This window comes from Magnolia sinica, chromosome 10, assembly GCF_029962835.1.
Source record: "Magnolia sinica isolate HGM2019 chromosome 10, MsV1, whole genome shotgun sequence".
NCBI lineage: Eukaryota > Viridiplantae > Streptophyta > Magnoliopsida > Magnoliales > Magnoliaceae > Magnolia > Magnolia sinica.
Window position 1 is genome coordinate 72,073,349 of NC_080582.1, and position 25,812 is coordinate 72,099,160.

Sequence of the window (25,812 nt, forward strand, 5' to 3'; positions counted from 1 at the left end):
GACACGATGACATGCCAATACTGGCATTTGATACAGGATACTTGCAGGATAATTTTTAACTCGAGGCCCATTATATTAAGTTCATCAATTCAGACTCACTAACAGTTCTCTATATTTGGCCACTGAAGACAAAAACCCTCCATGTAATCTCCTTTTACCGATATATTAAAAGAAGTGAAAGCAAAAGGATTGTTGTAAAAAATCTTTCTGTAAGATCTCTGTAAATGTTAATGATTTTGTTAAATTGGCATGTTACGACTTACAAAGCTTGGAAACAATATTTTGATTAGTAGATCTAAAAAGTAGTAGAATTGTTGAAATGTTTCAACTAAAAATCATCAAACTAAATATGAGTAGAATGTTATTAATGGGTTATCCACGTTCACACCAATTTCTATCTTTGATTTTTTTGAAAGACAGTTTCTATCTTTGATTTCAGAAATGGGGTCATATTCCATTTTCTTGTATGATGACTATATTTCCATGTTTATCTGTATCATAGATTCATACCATGACATTCGGTAAGTGCCTCTTCATAATGCCGTTACTATTGGACGCAGGCCTGTGGGGCCCACTGGTGAGCAATCACTAGTGCGTACGTCCCATGCTTTTAGGTCTCTTCCGGCCTCTTCTTTTAAGTTAGATTTTAAATTCAACTTTGAATTTGATTTTTGAAGGGAGATAGGGATATGACCGGATGATATGGTCTCATCCAAACTCTCATCCCTTCCTATATAAAGGATGAGACTATCTCTCGTAAGATGAATCATTAGAAATACTGTGGGTATACAGAGATATATAGTGTGCACTATAATTTGTCCATTTTGGCTTGTCCTTGGGACGATCTAATCCATAGATCGTGATCCGGGGCCATCTATACCCTAGGATCAGAAGTGTGAATAGATCCATCTGCTCCAGTAGTAGATAGGCGGGCCGTTGGAGTGTTAATCTTCTGCTTTGTGAGGGTTCCAAAACTCGTGTAGACCGTCAGATCTTGAGGGCTCATTTTCCGCGCTTCCTAACAGTTACGGCTTTGAACTGGTAGTTAGATGTGATGCATAATCTCCTAATCCCAGATGCATCGAGCTTTATTAACCTAGACACACCAATGGTAGTTGAGTTGTGGTGCGCATCAATCTAAGACAGTGCTGCTCAAATTATGGACACTCTAGATTTCAGAAGTGCAAGTTTTCATTTTTTGGGTTGTGGCCAAGTTTTTCTTAGGGTGGTCAGTGTGTAACAGCTAAGAACAATGCTTCCTAGGCCACTTGGGACATGGATTAACATTGTTTTCTTATTCTATGTTGTGATCTCAAGATCCCAATCCCATGCCACTTACTAGTGGTCTTGGATTAACCACCATGAATGAAACATGAAAAAGTGAGTGGGAGGTTCAGATGACAGATTCTGCATCTTACTCATTGGCACGCCTAAATCTATCCTTATCAAGGAATCAAAACTTGGTCAAATTCTCATTAACTCGGGCAGGTTAACTTGGTTTTTTGCTTGTCACTGTTCCAAATCAACTGCCCAAAACATTTATGTTTTTTTTTTTTTTTTTTTGACAAAGCCAGAATGAGTCCTGGTATTGCAGGATGAGTCAAATGGGTGGCAGCTATTCTCTCACCCCAGGTCAGTTGCGCTCAAAGATCACATTTTGTCCTTGATCCCTATAGATGTGAGGGGCATAATCTGGATTCTCCAGTGTGGTAACTAGACCAAACAAGGATGAAGTCTAGTGCTTCTTGTCTTGACAGCTTAATCCTTCATCTGGAGAAGCGAGAAGTTCTTGATTTCTAAAGTAATTAATTATTTGGTTATTAGACCTGGGGAATTCCCGCGGCACATTGTCATTAAAATTTTATGATTTACAATATCAATCTTATGATTTAGTCAAATGTGGAATGCAATTTTAGCAACAATGGGAGTGGAAACGAGGAAGTAGTTAAGATTTTTGACCAAGAAGTATACCCCAAAATAACCATTTTTGATATCCTAGGTTGATAGTTCAGGAGAGCGGAGAGATTGGGAAGGATGTTGCTTATAGAATCAGAGTTGGGCGGATGAAGTGGAGATGTTCCTTCGGAGTTTTATGTGATTGTCACATGCCAATGACACCCAAGGGGAAAGGATTGCTATAAGACTAGCCATTCCTTATGGGCATGGTGTGCCGTAAAGGCCGTTACGGGGCCGTAAAGGTAATGGTGGCAACTGTTACACGTTACGGGGTCGTAATGGTTGTAACATTCATTATGAAAAAAAATGACATGTAATTGCCGTTAACGGTATGTTACATCCCCTATAAAGGCTATAACAGCCCTGTAATTGTCTGTTATGGGGAATATATAGGTTTTCCATACTTTTTAATCAACATTAAGGGACAGATACAGGTTTTTCGGGTTTCTTTTTTTTCAAAAAAAGAGAGAGACCGTAACGGCTGTTATGAGGGCCGTAACAGCCGTTACGACCCGTACCGTAAGGTAACGGTGGTGGCCGTTATGGCCACTATTACCATTACAGAACACCTTGCTTATGGGACAAAATGTTAGGCAATGTAGGAATAACATGTTCATAGGATGAGCAAATGATGATGTTTAGATGGATGAGTGGCAAGACAAGGAAGGATAGAATTAAAAATGAATGCATTCAGGGGAACTTGGGAGTAGCACCAACTAATAAAAGATGAGGGAAATGTAGACTTAGATAAGCACCAATTGGTAATAAAAGATGAGAGAAATGTAGACTCTGATAGTTTGGTCATGTGCAGCAGAGACAAAAAACTGAACATAGAAGGAATGAGTTGGTTCAAGTTGAAGGGCTCTAGAAGACCCAAGAGGACATGGGTGGAGGTAGTAGAAAAGAGACCTATGGTCTAGCTGAGGATATGGTCCTCGATAGTGGAATGGTGGAATAGGATTCATGTAGCTGAACCCAGGGATAAGGCTTTGATGATGATGATGATGATGATGATGATGATGTTTGATTTTCCATTTTGCAAAAATCGGACCGTATCTTATAATTAATGGACAAATCTTATGATTGTTGATTTTTATGAAGTCAAAATCTTTTGATTCAATTGAAAAACTAGGGCAATAGTTGTGGGTTGACTTGCTGTGTATAAACTGCTATTTGCTTTTGTTTAAATACATGGTAAAGTAGAAAGATGAAAAAGAATGGGGGAAAGGGAGAACAGGAACCCCCCCACCCTGTTTGCTATTTTGATACATGTATCGGAAGTTTGCTCTTGGCTTGTCTGACGTTTTTGTTGCTAAGTGCATTCAGGATGAAATTTGGAAAAGGGCTATGGATGAGGAGACGAATGCCATGTATTTCAACAATACATGGGAACTAACTGATTTACCACTGGGTAAGACACCGGTTAAGTGTGGATGGGTTTAGTAAAAATTTTTGCCCAATGGATCAATTGATCATTACAAAGCTAGGTTGGTTGCCAAGGGATACATTCAAGTTTATGGAGTAGATTATCTATGTACCTTTTTCACTGCTGGCCAAGTTCAATTCGATTCGAGGTATTATATTAATAGTTGCAAATCAGGATTGGCGTATCCTTCAGTTAAATGTAAAGAATGCATTTATATATGAAGAATTACATGAAAAGGTTTATATGGAGCAACCTCCTTGGTATGTCGCTCAGGAAGAGTCCTCTAAAGTGTGCAAACTAAATAAGTCTATATATGGATTGAAGTAGTTGCCGCAAGCTTGATTTGAGAAGTACAGTAGTGTGGTGGTATTGTATGGGTTTAAGAGAAGTAAAGCAAATCACTCCATTTTCTCAAAGCATATTACATGTGGCTATATTGTACTTGTTGTATATGTAGATGATATTATCAAGGTATCCCAAATCGGTTACATATTGGCCGTAACGGCCGATACGTAACGGTAACGGTGGGACCTGTTACACGATATGGGGTCGAAATGGCCGTTACGGAATTCTGTGACCGTAACGGCCGTTACGGGGCCGTTACAGACCCGTAACGGCTGTTACGGGCCTTGAAAAAAAAAAAAAAAAAAACAAAAAAAACCTTACCTTTTTTCCTTTCTTTTCTTCTTCTTCTCTTTCTTCTTATTCTTCTTCTTCTTCTTCTTCTTCTCGGGCAGCTGCGGCTGCGGCTTCTTCCTGTTCTTCTTCTTCTCTCTCTCTCTCTCTCTCTCTCTCTCTCTCTCTCAATCTCTTCTTTCCCCCTTTCCCTCTTTTTTCTTCTCTCTTCTTTCCCTCTTTTTTTCTTTTCGGTTTCCCTCTCGCTCCATTTTTTTTTAATTTGCAGCAGCTTGCTGCTGTAGGTACGTGTCACCCAAAGATGAGCGCTGACACTCCTCGAGCTCCGAGTTGTACGAACGGTTCAAAGGAGATCAAAGTTATATGGGCTCCACAGTGATATATTTATTACATCTACACCGTTCATCTATTTTCAGAGATCATTTTAGAGCACCACCCAAAAAATGAATTATATCCAGAGATCATCTGGACCAAACCAAAAATAGCAGCAGGGATAATGATTTTCACGGTTAAACAATTCGTAGGGCGCATGGTAACGTTTATTTTCCATCCAATCTGATCAGACCCGAGTGGGCCCCACCATGATGTATATATCTTATCCATATTGTCCATCCATTTTGCCACGTCATTTTAGGTCAGGATCCAAAAAATTAGTAATATCCAAATCTCAGGTGGACCACACCATAGGAAATAGTGGTTATAGAATGCTCACCATTAAAAATTTCTTAAGGTCCACTGTAATGTTTATTTTCAATCTAACCTATGAATTGGGTCACACTGACGTGGATGAAGGGAAAACACACATGTCAGCTTGATCTAAAACTTTTCTAGCCCCCAATAAATTTTTAATGGTGAACGTTTAATTATTGTTGTTTCTTATGGTGCAGTCCACCTGAGCTTTGGATGTGCCTCATTTTTGGGCTCATGTCCTAAAATTATTTGGCAAAATGGATGGACGGTGTGGATATAACACATTCATCACGGGTGGGGCCCAAAAAACTTTGACACGTGTGCTGCACTTTACAATCCGAATCCCTCCTAATTCAAGCCATAAAAAATTGTACACGAGACATATACTAACTTAAAATTTGGCAATTAAATTATGGACTGCAATTGCTAACTCACAATGCCAAAATCAAATTGTTTGAATAGTTTTAATTGTTAATTTTTGGACTTTTATTTTTTTAAAATAGGGCCTTTTGATTTTATTATTATTATTATTATTATTTTTTATTTTTTATGATTCGCTATCCAATAAATGTCCACCAATTTATAAGTGGGATAATGACAATAAATGACATGAATTTGAGGCTGATTTGGAGAATAGATTGGTCCTCCAAGTCAGCCCCAAATTGGCAACGCCATCTACCTGAATTTAATTTCATTTTTTTAAAGAACTATTGGGAGAAATGATATCAAGTTTTTAAGTATATAAATTACATATTTAGAAAATTAAATATATGAATTTTGTAGTTAAATTCAAGTTACCTGGTTAAAAAATTAATCAGACAGTCCAATACAACTTCTCACCAAAGAGTGAACCGTTACACCACCATAAACATGTTCCAATTTATAAATGAATGCATATTTGGAATGCTTAGAATATTTCGGATTTAATCCATATTTTTTCATATTTTTTTGGCAAATTTTTTTTTTGCGCCGTTACGGGCCGTTATGCTCCCATATCGCCGGTACGCCCCCGTATCCATATCGGTTTTGGAGGGCACCGTTACGCCAACCGATACCGATACGAGACACCTTGGATATTATAATGATAGGTGATGGCTTGGAGGGTATTAGGAAGTTGAAGTTGTATCTTTAATCTTAGTTTCAAATCAAGGATCTTGGTCTTCTTTGATATTTTCTGGGTATTAAAGTGGCTAGATCCAAAATTGGAATAAATCTATATCAAAGAAAATATATTTGTGATTTGTTGGAAGAGAGAGGTATGATAGGTGCCGAGCCTATGAATACACCAATGGATCCTCATCTCAAACTTGAGCCTAAAGAATGGGAGTTATTGGTAGATCCTGGCATGCACAAAAGATTTGTCGGTATTATTTGATTGTTACCTTACCAAACTTTGCTTTTTTCTGTCAGTGAGGTTGGTTAGTTTATGCAAAGTTCAAGAGCCCTACATTTTGCTACATTTATGAGAATTCTTAGTCACTTGAAGGGTACTTGGGAAATGTATCTTGTATGGATCTCATGGTCATCTCCAGATACCTAGTTCTTCCGATGTAGATTATATAGGATTCAAATATGACAGACGGTTTAGTACAAGTTACCGCTCCTTCCTTGATGACAACGTGGGTAGCCTAGAAAAAGTAAAAAGCAAAATGTGGTTGCCAAGTTAAGTGTTGAGGCGGAATATAGATCAATGGCAAATACAAATTGTTAACTTGTTTGACTTAAATCTCTTCTTGAAGAATTGGGGTTTGTTTTTCAAGGTCCAATGCCTTTACATTGTGACAATCAAGATGCTATACATATTGCCAACAATCCAGTCTTCCATAAGAGAACAAAGCATGTAGAGGTTGACTACCATTCCATTCGAGATAAGGTCTCTTAGAAGGAAATCTATATTCCATGTATCTCCTTCCATGATCAGGTTGTAAATTTATTCACTAAAGCTCTTGAAAAATCTCATTCTGAAAAGCTTATATTCAAGCTAGAGCTTAGGGATAGTGTTAAAAGTGTTGAATGTCATATGGCTTGGGCTTTATTGTACATGTTTGGGCTATTGATCTTTATTGTACATGTCATAGGAATAGTCTTTACTTACATTACTTGAGCAAGGAGAGCAATTTGTGTGGAGGCTATCAAAGTGCAGCCATGCCCCCTTTTCTACTGCCTTCTTCTTTTCTCTTCTTTCTTTCCTATTTTTTGTTAAATCCTTCCCCTTCACCCATTTTCACATGATCAATAAGAGTATGAGTGCTTATCCTTTTCTTTCCTCCAACTGTACACCTTCAATTGCATTTCAATGGGTTTGGATTAGTGTTTTCAGTAGCGCTGTAGCGTACTCTACGTAGCGTAGTGTACACATGTAGCGTAATTCCCTGGTTGCGTAAGCTACAGGGTATGTACCTACACTGCATGTAGGGTACGCTACACGTAGCGTGGATAGCGTAAGCTACCTGAAGTTTCATTTTTTCAAGTGTTTGTTCTATGTTAGTTAAACACCTATTTTAAAATGGTGATCACTTATACCTACGACACATGACACTACATTGAACTAGTCCGGACCATCCAAATTGTGGTCTATTTCATGAATTTGTGATGTTTCAATAAATAAAAAAGAAGTCATACTTAGAGATGTCTAAAGGCAAAGAGAGAGGGGTTTTGCATGGAAATAAGTGGTTGATGATCCAAATTCGTAGTCAAGAACGCATAGAAATTATGCATTTTGTAAATTTTATCATATGTTCTATTATTTTAATTAAAACTATTAAGGATTGTGTAGCTTACACTACACGCTATGGAGGACCAAATGCCACGCTATGCGCTACACGCTATTTAAAACACTGGTTTGGACTGATCTTTAAGTAGACTACGAGGATTATCAACGATTATAGCTATAAGATAGGGTTCATAAACAGGTATAACTAGTGTTGTGTTGAGAAGAAATGTACATTCTAAAATAAAGTGACATTTGTAGATGTACGTCTGTTTGTCTTAGGGCAATTACGCTTGTATCCCTTCTAAGATTGTGACTATCCTAGGAAAACATACTTTTTAGCTCAGGGACCTAACTTGTTCCATGAAGGTCCAAGGATATGAACAAAACATACATACTCAAAAACTTTTGGAGAAATAGAGGGGAAAATTCAGTTTCAATTTTTAGAGTATTACTGCCATTTATAATGGGAGTCAACATTCTATTAATCATGTGGGCAACAATGAGGACTATTTTCTCCCAAAAGATTTTGGGATCTAACATCCCAATCTAGATGGATCAAGTGACATCTAGTAGGTGGCATTTTTTTTTTTTTTTTTTCGCTCTGCTGCTCCATTTTGTTGGGGTGTGTATGCACATGAAGTTTGTTCCAGTCCATAATCCGCAAAGTATTTTTGAAGATCAGGATGAAGCTACTCCCTGGTATTGTTAGAGTGTTGTTGTCGTTGGTTTTTTTTTTTTTTTTTTTTTTTTTTTTTTTTGGTGTTGTGAAAATTTTAACAATGGACAACACTTCATCTTTGCTTTAAAATCCATTTAAAATCTAGAATAATAATGAATAAAGAAAATGAAATACTTGTAACCCAACATAGGCACTATTGAATGAGATTAGGACTAGGAAGATTTCTTGTTGCTTAAAAGAGAAGTTTGGAAAATTTGAGACTTTTGATAGGCTTACATACTACAATTTCAGCTCATTACAAATTTATTTGGAAACAATAACCAAAGAGCTTTAATTGACACGTGACTTAAGCGAGCATACCACAAATATACTTGCTTGTTATTTCTCTCAATTGACTTGGAGATAAAAGCAGGAGAGATGCTGCTTGAGTCAAATATGTATAGCCCACCATCTTCATGACCACCATTAGTCTTAATCTTTGTCATTAGGTCCTGGATGACACAATGGGAAAGATGAATGTAACACTGCAATTTAGTTTCTTTTTAGAGCATTAACAGATGACAGATTTGTTGGAAAAGAAGGCACATTCACAGCAGATGGTAATGGTAATGATGATGACTGAGAAAGTTGATCAGGTGGCTTTTCCAGAGGCCCTGGAAAATGACTCATCGTGAGAGATGGATCAATATGAAAAAAGAAACCTTCTTATCTGTCATATGGTCAAAGGCCCCTAAATCAAATGATCCAGGATGTGCAGGAATGAGGTTGGGATTGCGAGACATGGTTAGAGTGGGATTGAGACTACTCCAGATAATTTTCCTGTCCAATTTAAATGTAATTATCATTAATCCAGGATGATCATGTTGGTTAGCCCGAGGCAACCCTTGAACCTTTTGATCATCACTTTTGATATTATTTACCATTTTTCGAAGTGGTGTAAACATCAAAATGACCAGATATAAATGTATGTAGATATAAATTTATGTACCTTTTCATATTGGGATCTAGAACAATTGAACAAGATTGCAGATGGCCTTGGAGGGGCTTCTGGTGACTACAGGTGGCCCAGAAGAGACCATCGGTGGTTGCTGGTGGTCCTGGAAGGACTAACAGTTGTTATGGGTGGCCTTAGAGGGGCCACTGATGTTATTTGTGGTTCCAGAGGGGCTGCTGTTGGCAACTGTAGCCCTTAGATGGGTTGCCATTTTGCCAGTGGCAGCGGTAGGCCTGGGAAAGGCTGCTGGTGGGTAAAGAAAAAAGGAGCATCCATGAAAATAGATTTTAGGGGGAGCAGACCATTTAGCTGATGAAACATCCTGATGCCAAGTACAGTTGATCACCAAATCCCAATTCTACTAGTAAAAAGATGACCTGGGGATACCTTTGAACTTTGGATTCACCTCAGCCCAATAAAAGATGCACCTCCAAATTTTATTAGAAATAGCCCAAGCTGAAGATACTCTTACCTTGAAATATCCTCTTGTTTATTTTCGCCCATAAAAACCACATAACAGAAAACACCTCCAGTTCCCATAACAATCTCCCAATTGAGCCCAAAGCTGAGGATGACCAGCCGCAAAACAGATCTAAGCTGAGGCCGACCAGCCCAACCTTCCTGGTCTTTATGTTTGCTGGGGAATGTTAGAATCGGCCTTGTTAGAGTCAGCGCAAACATTCATGGTTTTATATTTGCTGGGGAATGTTAGAATCAGCCATGTGTTTCTAGGTGAGTGATTAAATTTTGTTTGGTTGGTACAGTGGGTTCCTGGGATAACCTGGAAAGTCTAAAATTATGCTTTGATTCCCTAGGTTCTTAGCTCAAGCAAGCTTTTCGAGGAAAAGCTGGGGAATGTGAAAGCCGACCATAAAGTTTCATTTATTAAAAAAGAAAAAAAAGGGAATTGCTATGCGGAAAAAAAGAAAAAAAAAACACCCTCTAAACCTCTTATTAATTTCAACTTAACCCTAAACATCTTATGGTACATCCTGGGAGCAAGAAGATTGGTGACACAAACACCTAATATATTTACAGCTTTCCTTGTGTTTCCTTTCAAAAGTTATTTGAGGCCTTTTTGGGCTAAATAACATCTCCCGCACTTGTATTTGGCAATCAATGGTGCATTAAGGCAGTCTTATTATATCAATGACACTTATCCATTATGAAATGGAAGAAAGCGAATGAAATTAGTGGTTATGGATGTTTACATTAAGAGATGGAAGAAAGAATGAAATGAATAGGTGTCCAAAAGGTAGGTGGTGGAATTTAAAATGAGAAAAAACGATGCTCTTTAGAAATAAATTGATGGAAAAAGAAAACTGGATTGTCAAGGAAGTAAACTTTGTGGAATGGGATGGTTGAAAGCATTAGAAAAGTCAAGCATTAGGAAAGTGGCAAAAGATGTTTTAGGAGTGTTTAGAGGGAAAATCCAATCATATTCAGAAAACTTGGTGGTGGAACGACGATATGCAAAAAGCTATTTACGAAAAAAAAATTCGTGTTTTGAAGCCAGACAAGGGACTAGAATCAGTGAAAATCTTGAACAATATAGAAATGCCAAAAAGATCGCTGAGAAGGTAGTAACTGCATCTAAAGTTGAGGCTTATGATGATCTTTACAATAGATTGGGTACACGGGAAGGTGAGAAAGATGTCTTTAAACTTGTAGCAATGAAAGAGAGTAGGGACCTAGATCATTTTTATGCATTAAGAGCGATGACCAAAGGCTACTAGTTAAGGACAAAAGATCTATGAAAGGTCGAGAAGCTATTTTTAGAACTTGTTAAATGATAGTCACTTTGAGAGCATAGAGATAGAAGGAACCATAAACTCAAATAATGTCAATGTTTACAGATACTTTTGCAGGATTAAGATGTCTGAAGTGAAAGAAATGTTGAGAAAGATGAAAACAAGAAAGGCCCTTGGACCATATGGTATCCTAATAGAGGTTTGGAAGTGTATGGGAGATATTAGGTTACCTTTGTTGACAAAGTTGTTAAATTGGATTTTAAGATTGAAGAAAATACTAGATGAATGGAGGAAAAAATACAGTAATGCCTACTTATAAGAATAAAGGAGATATAGGCCGCACTATCATAGGATTAAATTTATGTGTCATACTATGAAACTTTGGGAAAGAGTGATTTGAGTAAAGTCTCAAGGCATGAGAGGAATGTCTCAAAAATTAAGTTTCTTTTATGCCAAGGAGGTCTATCACTAAAGCTATTTTCCTACATGGACAATTGATGAAGACATAGGGAGAGGAGCAAGGATCTCCACATGGTCTTTATTGACTTAGAGAAAGGTTAAGTATCCATATCGGTAATGGTGGCCATAATGGTCGCCATCGTTTCTGATATTGATATTGGTAGTAATGGTCGATACGGGGGTGTAATGGCCTTTGCGACCCCCATGACGGTTCTTTTTTTTTTTTTTTTTACTTGACAATTTCTGAAAAAAATATCTAGGAAATCTAGAATAATATAAATATTCCAAGTCTGTATTCAATTTTTATTTTGAACATGTTTATGATAGTGTTATGGTCCACTCTTTGGTGAGGGTATTGTATTGTGTTGTATGGTGAATTTATGAACATGGTTACGTGTCCCTAATGTTTACACGTTACAATCAAGCATTAGAATTAGAAATTGGAAAAAAAAAACGCATATATACAATTTTTGATTTTTTGAAAAAATGGCCCTTGGAGGTTCTATTTGCCCAAATTGCTTCAATCTACTATTTTAATCCTAAAAACTATAGTAGGAGTGGTCGAAATCTGCTGTAGAATGATGTAGAAAAGTTTTTGGAATGAGGAAAGTGAAAAAATGGATTCACATAGAAAAAAGAAGTGGCTGTTTTTCGACCGTTACGGGGTAATAGTTGTTATGCCTCGTTTTATCCCCGTATTGTGTAATGGTCATGGCCGTTACCTATACGTATTGGCTTTTACGGTTATATCGTAACGGATACGGAACACCTTTATGATCGGGTCCCTTCAGAGTTAATCTAGTAGGCGTTGGGAAAGAAGGGAGTATTGAATTTATTGACATGATTAAGGATATGTATGAGGTAGCAGTAGCAAATGTGAGGACCGCTAGTGGAGAGGCAAGTGTTTTCGTAATTACCATAGGCTTGCACGAGGGGTTGGCATTGATCCCATTCCTTTTCGCATTAGCTATGATTATTTAAATGAGTCATTTGTTGGAAGAGATCCCTTTGTGTATATTGTTTGTAGATGAAATAGTTTTGATTGATAAGACAAGGAAGGTTGTAAATGCAAAGCTAGATTTATGGAGGGGTGTTGTAGAATCTAAAGGATTTAAAATTAGTTGGACTAAAACAAAGTATGTGGATTGTGGAGTGCAATTTTAGTAACAATTGGAGTGGAAACGAGGAATTAGTTAAGATTGTTGACCAAGAAGTTTTCCAAAATGACCACTTTCAATATCTTGGTTTGATAATTCATGAGAATGGAGAGATTGAGGAGTTGCCAATAGAATCCAAGCGGGGTGGAAAAAATGGAGATGTGCCTCTAGAGTTTTATTGGGTCATCCTGTACCACTCAAAAGTGAAAGGGAAATTTTATAGGATGGCTATATGACCAGCCATGCTTATGGGGTAGAATGTTGGGTAGTTAAAGAACAACATTTTCATAGGATGAGTATAGCCGAAATGATGATGTTGAGATGAATGAGTGGCAAGACAAGGATAGAATTAGAAATGAATGCATTCGAGGCAATTTAGTAGTAGCATCAATAGGTAATAAGACGAGAAAGTAGACTTGGATGGTTTGGTCATGTGCAACATACACCAAAAACTACGCCTGTTAGGAGTGGGTATAAATTGAAGGCTCTAAAAGGGCAAGTGATGGGGACATCACGCGCACGCCCGCCACCCCCTACGCACGTACAAAAGGAGATGGAGGGCCCCACCGTCATTTTGGCTCGATGACGATGTCCAGGGAGGGCCTCCTAGTTAGAAGACGGAGTTTTGGTTCATTAGAGTGGGCCTAATAATCAAGTAAAGCACATCATGAGATCTCATGGTCGGGGCCCACTAGTCGGATTAAGTTCATATTTTAGGTTTTGCTTATTTATGTTATTTAGAACATCATGAACGCTTTAGATTTTTTTGGTTAGTTTTTGTTTTGGTTTACTTCATCGCTAAGTAATAGGTTGTGCACAAGGTGCGAGTTTGGGGTATAGGGTTTTCCCTATAAATAGGCACCCCTTGTAGTTCTTTTGATTAATTGAAGTTTAATAAAAATTCTTGCAAGTTTTTTCTACTCTTTGAGTTTCTGAGTTGTGGAAAAATTCAAGTGGGTGCGAAACCCTCCCTTTTCAAAGTGCTAACTACCGTGGTGCGAAGCCACATCTATCCCCATTCGCCCATAACCTCTATCATCCATATTTCTCCCCTTCTGCAATCATCCTCGCTTCGAATCTGCCAGTTTTTGCAGCAGTTCTTTTCCCTTCAGCCAGTTTCCAGAATTTGGCCCCGCAGGAGGGTTGAAACTTCGGCAGAGCACCACGCACAGACCGCATCTCAGATCGAGCTGAAAATCAATGGTTTTGGAGTCCTTCCCTGGTCGACCAGACCCTAGGAGTTGGTTCGGAGAATCGGGCCATGCTCACACGTGCGCTAGGCTTTGGCCTGCTGTCCGCACGCGCGGACTATCCCAGGTTCAGGTTTTCTCCGTATTTTTCCCATTTTCATAACCCTAACCTTAGATTGTATTATCCCTAACTTATTTGTCCCTTTTCTCACCCTAGGGTTCCTTGAATTGAAATTGGGGAATCCCTTGGATTAGGGACTGATTGCTGTGCATGTGTGGCTAAATTCTATTTCCCTTTGAGCATCGTTTGGTCCATAATTTTATTGATCCAGTCCTAACTTGTGTGGGCCTGGACCCATGCAGATTCCCCTTTACTTGGATGTTTGATCTTTTTGTGCGGGATGTGAAATCATTATGTGATTGTTCTGAATTAGTGTGATCTAAGCCTGAAATCTTGTATATCATATTTAAATTTCATATCCTGCATCAGCAAGGGAAAGGCCCAAAAGTACATGGGTGGAGGTAGTAAGAAAAGACTTGAAGATCTATGGTTTAACTGAAGTTATGGTCCCTGATAGTGTTGAATGGCGTAAAAGGATTCATGTAGCCGACCCAAATTAGTTGGGATAAGGCTATGATGACGACTTGTCCATTATCTTAATGGATGGTGCCTCCGTGTTCTTATTTTAATAAAGCCCCATTGCTTATATATATATATATATATATATATATATATATATGTATCTCCCCATTTGCCTAGAGCACTTGCGAGAGGGATGCTTGAGTTTTGTATCATTTCAAAATATACCATATCCCATAGGACAACTCCAACGATGGTGGTAATAGTGGAGATGAATGTTGACACAACTGACATTTTGATTGAGATTCGAGTGATTCATTTGGGTCTTTGGCTTTAAAACTTGGAATTGGAAGTTTGAAGGCCAGAAAGATGTTTATTTTCAGTTTCTAAATGACAACCGAAAATGTGGTGTTATTATGTTGATATTTTGCACACATCTTGATGTGGTACGATAGAACATAGACAATTTGATCATATCCCCTTTTTATATTTTCTAATATGATTATATTTTTCTGGAAAATAAAAAAAGTATTACAATCATCATCTCAGCACCCTTACAATTTTACAATCTGAAATTGCTTTGAAACACGAGCTTTACACCTATTTGTGAGTCACCCTCATTATAATCTAGCTGTCTACCAGAGTAAACTTTTGATTACCTATTTCTTTTAGAGAATCATTGAATATTGATCTTCATCTCCAAGCTTGTGGTGTTTGTGTGCTTTAAATGAATTTTCCGTTTTGGCTATCGTGTGTATGTAACTTATAGCTGGTTACCATGTGTTCGTCTACTTTTACATGCAACTGTTTTTTGGTCATGGTATTTTCTTTGTTGATAATGGATGTAGGGGCTACGAGTGGAGCAATGGATGCCGGCAATTTGTTGAAACCAATGCTGGGCAGAGGGGAGCTCCGTTGCATTGGAGCAACCACACTAAATGAATATAGGAAATATATTGAGAAGGACCCTGCTTTAGAGCGTAGATTTCAGCAGGTGTACTGCGCTCAGCCATCTGTACAAGACACCATTTCCATCCTTCGTGGGTTGCGGGAACGTTACGAACTGCATCATGGTGTCAAAATATCAGACAGTGCTCTAGTTGCAGCTGCAGTTCTCGCAGATCGGTACATCACAGAGCGATTTTTGCCTGACAAAGGTACAAGTTTATGATCATATTTCAAGTTTTTATCTTGAGGAATTAAAGGGAAGTATTGCATTCGGTTAAGTCCTGATGTGCCAGTCTCTGCAAATATGGACGATTTTCCGGTGATCCAGAATGTTGATGATCTGATGGGACACTGACAAAAGGGGATGCCCGAATTGAATCTCCTAGATTGGAAGATTTTAGCCCTTGATCACTGGTCTAAAATAGACAGTTAAGAGAGAATACAGCAAATGTCAGAAAGGCCAAAGATGGAATTGCCAGGATCTTCCCATCTTGAAGATTTTTGGGATTCCCAACCACAGCAGGGCTCATGGGATCCATCGTCTGGATCACTGCCACAGGCCCTGCTTTTGCAAACTGTGCGCACGAGGGCTCCATTCACGTTCTTATGCATCTGGACCTTATAATTTCTCTTCAATCTTTTGCTGAATCAAAAAAGTGTTACATGATTGTCGACCATAAATATGCAGCACCCTTTATGGACTAGAACTAGAAATTGAAGTAAAAGAATATCTACCATCAGTTGTAATACGATCATTGTTTGGTCTAACTGAAGTTATGGCCCCTGATAGAGTGGAATGGCATAAAAGGGTTCATGTAGCTGACCCCAATTACTTGGAATAAGGCTATGATGATGATGATTGGTTGTAACATGATTATTGTTTGGTTGCAGCCATCGACCTTGTTGATGAAGCGGCCGCAAAGCTGAAAATGGAGATCACATCTAAGCCCACTGAGTTGGATGAGATAGATAGAGCAGTGCTAAAGTTAGAGATGGAGAAATTGTCCTTAAAGAATGACACGGATAAAGCATCGAAAGAACGTTTAAGCAAGCTGGAAGCTGATCTGGCATTGCTTAAACAAAAGCAGAAAGATCTTGCAGAACAATGGGAGCGTGAGAAGGCTCTCATGACTCGAATTCGACAAATTAAAGAAGAGGTTTCTTCTTGCGGCTTGATGTATATTCCATCAAAATAAAAGAAATATTCACCCAAGTGTGCTTCCAAAGAATTCACAGCTAACATGTAAGATTTGGCGCACATGCAAGATCCAAGCTGCTACTCCTAAGGTGGGCCCACCATGTGTAGACCCCCAGCCAGAAATCAAGCCAATCTGTTCATCTGTTGAGCCACATTTGTATGTCGAATGTGGTCTCATTCTGCAAGTTACTTGAACTGTCCATTTCTTTTCTCCATGTGCTCGTAGCCTGATCAGCCCGATTTTTTGATCCAGGGCATCTACACTGTCGAGCCCTACAGTTTGGATCTTGACAAGTGTGCAATGTTGGTACTTGAGAGCTGGTGGTCCCTTGGAAAGTGCACTCAGCTGGGCTCTTTTTATTAATTTCCAGACTAATTTATTTATTGAATTTCCTCATATAGATTGATAGAGTCAACTTGGAGATGGAAGCCGCGGAACGCGAATATGACTTGAATCGTGCTGCGGAGCTCAAGTATGGGACGCTGATGTCTCTTCAGCGACAGCTAGAAGAAGCTGAGAACAACCTTGCTGAATTCCGTAAGTCTGGCAAATCAATGCTTCGGGAAGAGGTCACAGACATCGATATTGCAGAAATAGTCAGCAAGTGGACCGGTATACCATTATCAAACTTGCAGCAGTCAGAGCGAGACAAGCTGGTTATGCTGGAAGGGGTCCTTCACAAGAGGGTTGTCGGCCAGGATATAGCAGTCAAATCAGTGGCGGATGCGATCCGCCGTTCGAGGGCGGGTCTATCAGACCCGAACCGCCCTATAGCAAGCTTTATGTTCATGGGCCCCACGGGTGTTGGTAAGACAGAGCTTGCGAAAGCACTTGCAGGCTACCTTTTCAACACGGAAAATGCACTTGTAAGGATCGACATGACTGAGTACATGGAAAAGCATGCAGTTTCCCGCTTGGTTGGTGCTCCGCCTGGTTATGTTGGCTATGAAGAAGGGGGCCAGCTGACGGAAGTTATTCGCCGAAGGCCTTATTCGGTTGTCCTTTTTGATGAAATAGAGAAGGCCCATCATGATGTTTTCAACATTCTATTGCAGCTGTTGGATGACGGAAGGATAACCGATTCACAGGGAAGAACAGTCAGTTTTACAAATTGTGTCATCATAATGACATCCAACATAGGATCGCCTTATATCCTAGAAACTCTCCAAAACACACAGGGTACGAAAGATGCGGTCTATGATCTGATGAAAAGGCAGGTTATTGAGTTGGCTAGACAAACATTCCGCCCAGAGTTCATGAATCGCATTGACGAATACATCGTTTTTCAGCCACTGGACATCAAAGAGATCAACCGCATTGTTGAGATACAGGTAAGTACTCTCTCCTGCAAAAGAGAATTCTGGTATTTCACTCTTTTTGGTTTGGTTGTTGTGTTGCTGATAGTAATTCAATGCATTTATAAATTCATGAGCTTCATGTGTAGTCAGCCTGTTTCTCCGGTCGATCAAGCACATTTCATGATTTCAGTTTTCTTGGCATATGATTGGGTGTAATTCAATCATTAATTCATTATAACTCTGCAATTATTTCACACACACACACACACACACACACACACAGAGACACACACCAGGGGTCATGAGAATTTCATGATTTTGGTTTTTCTTAATATATTACTGGTTGCAAGTCAATCATCATAACTGTTGCAATTCAAAGATTAGGGCCGTTGATCAGGTAGTAGACGCTGTAAACATGGCTTGGCCCAAAGAATATATGCTGATCCTCTAATAGGCAAGTCTCACTTGCATGAGAAAAATGGACGGTTAGAAAGCAAGTGCAACAGTTCAAATTCAATGTACGTGTCTCACTTGATCAGCTACATACTCTGATTTATGGTATATGGCCTGTTCATAGTGTGCCCTAACTAATGAAGGGCCCAGATCATTCATACCCATGTCGTGTTCATGTTCGAGATCTTCCTATGCTTGTGTGTTTGATTTTGCGAAGAGAGGGAATGATTACTTTGGGAAGGAAAATGAATTGGAGAGAGCATTTGGTTATTCATGAAGGGTAAATATTGCAACAGCACAACATTCACCTGCATGATCTCTAACAGTGGAGGCCAATTTTTTAGATTGTGCATTGTCTTGTATGTGAAGAGTAATCTCCATGCGGTATATTGCATAACTTCGCTAATCGATGGTTGAATTCTCTGTTGCAGCTGAACCGTCTAAAGGACAGGCTCAAACAAAAGAAGATAGATCTCCACTGCACAAAGGAAGCTGTAAATCTGCTAGGGACGTTGGGCTTTGACCCAAATTTTGGGGCGAGGCCAGTTAAGAGGGTGATCCAGCAGATGGTCGAAAATGAGATTGCTCTAGGCGTGTTGAGGGGAGATTTCAAGGAAGAGGATTCAATCATTGTCGATGTTGAAATTTCTCCATTGGCCAAAAACCTTGCTCCCGATAAAAGGTTAGTAGTCAGAAAATTGGAGAATTCTACTTTAGGGGATGCCTTGGTAGCCAATGACTGACTGTAGTTCACAGCTCTAGCAGAAAAAATAAAATAAAATTGATAGCACTCCTTGGAATAATAACCTTTTAAAAAAAAAAAAAAAAACTGTCATACTGGCCTTGCGTTGTAGATAATGTAGAAAAACTTGTAAAAAATTACTCTAGGCTTCTTTACAGATTGTACCTGAACTATATGCATACATCAGTTCTAGGGCTGTCAATGGACCAGACCAGGCCAGTCCGGGCTTCATGTTGCTAGCCCAAGCTAACCCATTTCCAAGAGGGGGGGTAAAAAAGCAATGTTCAGGCCACAAAGCCCATAAAACAGTTTGTGGCCATGACCTGCTGTACCTGGCTCATGACTGATGCCTTTTTGTAATCCAGCCCAAGCACCTGCCCAGCTTAAAAGCCCATGGTCCGGCTCGTTGACAGCCCTAATCAGTGCATGCAAGATGACATATTGTACATACGTCTGCTTATTGATGAGTTGCAGGTAAGTGGTCTGCTGGTTGTTGTGTGTGTGGGTGGCATTGTTGGGTCATTTGACAGGTGCCTTCTCTGTTTTCTTCCTAGCGTGCAACATAACCCACCCAGTTCTGAGTTGACTCGGACGGCTGGTTGGTGTGGTTTCACTGGAGAATTAAACAGGTCAGTCACCCTGAATGGAGAAACTCTAGATGTTGCATAGACCCAAAAATCTCCACCGTTGAGCTATCCGATCATTTCAGATGTCCCCCCTGCAAATAGATGGTTAGAAGAGAAATGTGAGGGTCTGCATTCAACTTTAAAAAGATCCGAAATCAGCTGCTGGGATATACAAAACTAAGGATATTTTTCAAGGCACCGTGGTCCATCCACGGTGGGGTGGGGTCATCGTCAATAAACCATTGGCCTGGATAGCTGACCCATGGGCCCACTTATGAAAGTTAATGTCAGAGGTTCTTAATGTATTTTTTCACTTGAATGAGGATACGTCCATGAAGGTGCCCCTACATGGTTGGGCTTTTAAACCGACGGTCCTTCCCATATGCCCTACCATGGTCAGGTAATGGACAAATGAATATTGTTTGTTGAAATGATGAAAAGAACCATTCCTCTCTTCAATTTTTTTGGGAAAAAGATTGGAGAGAATCTCCCCCATGTAGGAAGAAAATCAGATGATTGTCTGAAACGTGGGAATGCCACCTGAGAATTGGGAAATGGGGCCAACATTCCGTTCCATTCACCCATGGATGTACCTTGCCCGTATCCATTTTCTATTTCGGAAGATCCTATCCGTCCATCGTTGGATAATATCCAACTCTCAGCTGAACGTGGGGTCCATCCCTATATGCCATTCATCTTTGCTCAAGGAATTGGAAGATCAAGATTCTCGTGTGGTGGATGGGCTGAAATTTTGATCTATGGCTTATGCCTTATTTATTTATTTATTTACAAGGAGACCTCGCATGGGTACTTGAACCAATGATCTCAGATCTCAGGACTTGGATTAGCTACTGACAGGTTTAGTAGGGAGACTCGCTACTGAAGTGACGTCTGTGGGCCCCACCATAATGTAGGTATTGCGTCAATACATTTGGAGAGAGCACTTTAGGACATGATCCAGAGAATGAGGCAGGTCCAAGGCTAGAGTGGGCCCCACCACAGAAAACAAGAGAATGAGGCAGGTCCAAGGCTAGAGTGGGCCCCACCACAGAAAACAAAGGGGAGAGTGACGCCCACCCTTGAAGCCTTCCTAAGGTCCACCGTGATGTTTGTTTGAGATCCAAACTGTTCATATGTTAACGCAGACATGAAAGAGGGGAAAAACACAAATATCAGGTTGATCCAAAACTTTTGTGGCCCTTGGAACGTTTTAATGGTGGGTGTTACTCTCCCCACTTTTTTCTGTGGTGGGGTCCACTCGAGCTTTGGATCTGACTCATTCTTTGGATCATGTCTTAATATGATTTCTCCAAATGGATGAATGGTGTGGATACAAAACATACATCAAGGTGGGGCCCACATAACTTGGTGACGTCATTCAGTAGCGACTCTCGCTACTACTCATCCTGTCAGTAACTAATCGGCGCCCCAAATCTCATGATCTCAGATCTCTGTGTTGAAACTCACAAGAGTCTACCCGAACCAATGATCTCAGATTTCATGATCTCAGATCTGAGCGTTGAAACTCACAGAATCTACCATCGACCCACGAGTAGGGACCCAAATGGGCTACCTGAGCTATCCCTGCACGTGGGTTAGCAAACCTCCCAAACTCCAATTACATTTTACACATGAAGTTAGCTAATAGAGAAATGTTGTGCCAACATGGCACACACGAGGGATCTGGGCCATTCGCCAGGTGGGTCCATCATGAATATGCCCTGGCCTTAGGGAGCGGATTGGATACTGAACGCTTCAGTAGCCTTTTGGCTACTGAAGTGATGTGGCAAAATACCATTGGTTAGATACCGAACGGCTGTTCCCTTGGTATAAATGCTACTACGTTAGATCCGTTAACGGATTTTTCTCCGTTTCCGCCGTGGAAGTGGATTGCGTACCTAGTTAAACTCTATGAGGTTCACCAGGGTTTATGTTTTGATCCACTCCGTCCATTCATTTTATTGTATAATTTTAGGGCTTGAGCCCAAAAATGAAGCATATCCAACACTAAAACAAACCACACAACAGGAAACAGTGTGAATTGATAGGGCTTGAGCCCAAAAATGAAGCATATCGAACACTAAAAGAAACCACACAACAGGAAACAGTGTGAATTGAACATCTACCGTTGAAAAATTCTCGGAGACTAAGGCCCCGTTTATTAAATCTAAAGTCTAAAGCCTGAATCTGAAATCTGAAGTCAAAAAACTTGTTTGGTAATTATGGCTGAAGTCTGAAAATTAAGTACTGAATTTGAAACAATCTGTTTGTTAACAAACATCTGAAATGTCTGAAATATGTTAATTTGACACATTTACCCCTATCTATCTCCTGTTTTGAAATGCTTTACATTATAAAGAAATTATTTTTTATTAAATGAAAATAAAATTATTCTATTGAATTCAAATAAACTATAAAGTACTTAATAGAAAATTAAAATATCATTATTCATAAAAACAAATAAAAAATTAATGATTTGCATGTATAAGTGTGGCGGCAATTTCTTCTCGCATATTGGACATAATAGTTTGTTCAAAGTTTCCAAATACTCCTTCCACTTCAGGCATATCATTCTCTGATTCGATATTCATCTCTGAAAGAACATTTTCATCATTGTATTGTTGGAAGAGTGGATCGGAGATGGATTCTTTTCCATTCATCCATGTCTTGAATCAAGCTTATTTTTATGTTTTCCATTCATCCATGTCTATATGATCTTATGAACAGGTTGGATAACAGATAAACATCACTGTGGGGCCTAGCAAGATTTCAACGGTAGAAATCATTATTCCCACTGTTTCTTGTGGTATGATCTGCTTGATCTTTGGATATGCTTCAATTTTTGGGTTCAACCCCTTAAATTATTTGGAAAAATGGATGGACGGCGTGGATATACTACATACATTCACGGTGGGCCAACTGAGTTTACTCAGTGCAATAAGAGCGTACTGAGAAACTCAGTGTGCAATCCGATTTCTTCCGCGGTGCACCCACTCGGCCACGGAATCGGATTGTTATATTGAGTAAATTCAGTTGGGCCCACTATGAATTTATGTGATTTATTCACACCTTCCATCTGTTTTTCCATCTAATTTTAGGCGTTGAACCCAAAATTGAAGCTTATAAAAATCTCAAGTGGACCATACCACAGGAAACAGTGGAAATAATGATATCCACCGTTGAAACCTTTCCAGGCCCCACGGTGATGTTTATTTTTCATCTAAACTGTTCAAAGGATAAAAAAACATGGATGATGGTAAAAAACAAATATAATCTTGATCCAAAACTTCTGTGGCCCCCAAGAATAAGTTATAAATTCAATTCACACTGTGTGGCGTGCAAACTGTGCAGCAAATGCCTCCTGCCATGAAAATAGGACACACACAAATTGCCTCGTCCATAAGTCAAAGTTAGGACGCCACGAGGGGATCCTGACTGTGGGGCCCACCTTGATGTATATTCCTTGCTGTGGGGCCCACCTTGATCACAAACTTACTGGGTTGAAGACCCTTCTACATTGCCACAAGGCTTCAGTGGGATCCTGACTGTGGGGCCCACCTTGATGTATACTCCTTACATCCATGCCTTCTATTAGTTTTGAAAGGTCATTTTAGGGATTGATCCAAAAAATAAAGCAGATACAAATCTCAGGTGGACCCCACAGAGTTTGCTCAGTACGCAATCCGCTTCCCCCGGCGACATACCCATAAACTCCATTTTCAGGTTTTTTTTTTGTTTGTTTGTTTCTTCACTCTCTCTCAATTTTCTTACCACCCACTGGCATCCTAATCTCTATCCATTGATCACTATATTATCTCTCCTTTCTTTTTATTTCTTTCGATCGAGGCTCTCGACGACACCCACCCACCGCTTGTCCAAATCAGGTTCGTGCGTGTGATACATGAGAGGGGACCCCATTTATGTTGATGATTCAACCCTTGTCAACCAAAGATGGGACACATTAGATCACATTATCTTGGGTATGCAATGTCTACACTGTTGGGTTTTTTCAAAATAAGAAGGATTTTTAGGAAAAGAAGGGTTGTGGCTTTGGTGATTGTTGATGTGAATGATGATGTCTCTTGGTAAATGGAGTATCTTTTGAATTTGAAATGGAGGGATGCCATTGTTGGAAAGACACCACCATTGATGAAAAGACACCATGAAAGAAAATGTCTTTTCATGAAAAAGACTCTTTATCATCTCTTGTGATTATATATAAACCCATCTTTGGGTCAATCTGAATACACAATTCCAACAATCTCCTCTCTATCTTCTTCTTCTTCACCATTTTCGTTTTTGGAAGGTTTTTTTGAAAATATACAATTTCAGGCGCTAAACTGTAAATAAATTTCAGGCAGTAAATTACAAACAGTTTTCAGGTGGTAAATTGTAACAGGACAGAAGTCAGGGGTGTATGCTGTAAAAGTGTGTTTGGGGTGCGGTTTTTTGGTTTTACAGGCTGAAACCCACATTTCTCCGGTCTTGGAGAAGAGACTTATTGTATCCTGGAGGCGGATTTACTGTAACCCTCTTGCAAATTGGTTTAATCACCAGTAGGGTGCGAATATCGCCTTAAAGATAGCTATATCGTAACGCACCTTAAGCCTATCTTTAAGTGATTCATTTTCTATTTTTCGCTTCAAATATAACAATTTTAAGGCGATATTATGACCTCTTCTATGGGTCATCCTGACTTTGTTCGAATTACGCCGTTCGACGGCTCAAATTTTCTTTGATGACAATCAAGGGTCCATCTCTTCCTCACATTACTCAAGTTAGATCATGTGCTCACTCAAGATCCTCCATCACCACCATATGACAATGATACATTAGAACAAATTCAAAAGAGACAAAGTTGGGATCGTAATGACTACCTATGCAAATGTCATATCTTCAACACTCTTTCTTATTTGTTATATACTGTTTACTGTCAAAAGAAAACTGTTAAGGATTTGTGGCAGGCGTTGCTCACCAAATACACATCAAAGGACGAAGGCAACAAAAAATTTCTTGTAATTCAGTTTTAGAATTCAAAATGTTGGATGAAAAACCTGTTCTTGATCAAGCACGTAAGTTACAGGTCATCATCCAACATATTATTGCCGATGACACTAATATCGACGAATCCTTCCAAGTATCCACCATTATTGCAAAACTTACACCTAAATGAAAGGATACTAGAAAATCATTAAAACAGAAAAAAGAGAAAATGTCCTTGGAGGACCTCCTAATGTTTCTTCGAATAGAAGAAGAATCTATATTCTGTGACAAAAATGAAGAACAACAAGAGGCTCTAAGTAACTTTAATATAGCCGAGAATAGTATGAATTAGGAATTAGAGAAACCACCTTTCGAGAAAGATGATAAGCTCAAACCTAATAACCAAGGGTTCAAAAAGAATACATCCAAAAAGGGTCCATGCTTCTTTTGCAAAATCCCTAGTCACTTTAAGAAAGATTGCTGAAAACACAAAAAGAAAATGCAAGAAAAGAAACGGCAAGTCAATATGACGGAAGACATGAATCTGACAGCTGTCGTATCTGAAGTTAATATGTTGAATGAGGATGTTGAATGATGGGTAGATTCTGGCGTTATCAGACATGTTTGTAGAAATTACAACATATTCAATTCCTACGAATTAGTGGGGGATAATTAAGAACTATATATAGGGAATGCCTTCACATGCAAGGTTGTAGGAAAATGGAAGGTACGTCTTAATCTAACTTTTGAAAAAGTCCTTACTCTTAACGATGTTCCGCATGTACTGGATATTAGGAGAAATCTTATATCAACTAGTCTATTGATTAAGTTTGGATTCAGACTCCTATTTGAATATGATAAATTGATTGTGTTTAAAAATTGAGTATATGTAGGGAAATGATATGTATCCAATGAAATGTTCAAATTGAACCTTATAAATAAAAATTCTTCTTTTATTTATACGCTTGATTCACATGATGTTTGGCTTGCTAGATTATGACATATTAGTTATCGTAGAATAGATAATATGTCTAATCTTAATCTAATTCCTAAGTATACAAAACCTAATGACAAATGTAATATTTGTGTACAATCCAAAATAACTAGAAAACCGTTTCCAAGGGTGGAAAGAGAATCTTAACTTCTAGACCTAGTTCATAGTAACATATGTGAAATGAGTGGTTTAATAACAAGAGGGGAAAAAAGGTACTTCATAACCATTATAGATGATTTCTCCTATTATATCTTAGTATACCTATTGAAGAATAAAGATGAGACACTACAAAAATTCAAGATATATGAGGCAGAAGTTAAGAACCAATTAGACCGAAA

General features: G+C 39.0%; 1 protein-coding gene across 1 annotated transcript in view; it reads left to right on the forward strand.

Moving 5' to 3' along the window:
• Positions 1–18,919, forward strand: part of LOC131216969 (chaperone protein ClpB3, mitochondrial) — a 37,764-nt gene extending 18,845 nt beyond the window's left edge. The window contains exons 7-10 of the mRNA XM_058211624.1: positions 15,080–15,388; positions 16,071–16,336; positions 16,780–17,709; positions 18,561–18,919. Of these exons, the coding sequence (XP_058067607.1) occupies positions 15,080–15,388; positions 16,071–16,336; positions 16,780–17,709; positions 18,561–18,872 (1,817 nt within the window). The 3' untranslated portion in view covers positions 18,873–18,919. The remainder of the gene's footprint in view (positions 1–15,079; positions 15,389–16,070; positions 16,337–16,779; positions 17,710–18,560) is intronic.
• The last annotated feature ends 6,893 nt before the right edge of the window (positions 18,920–25,812 follow it).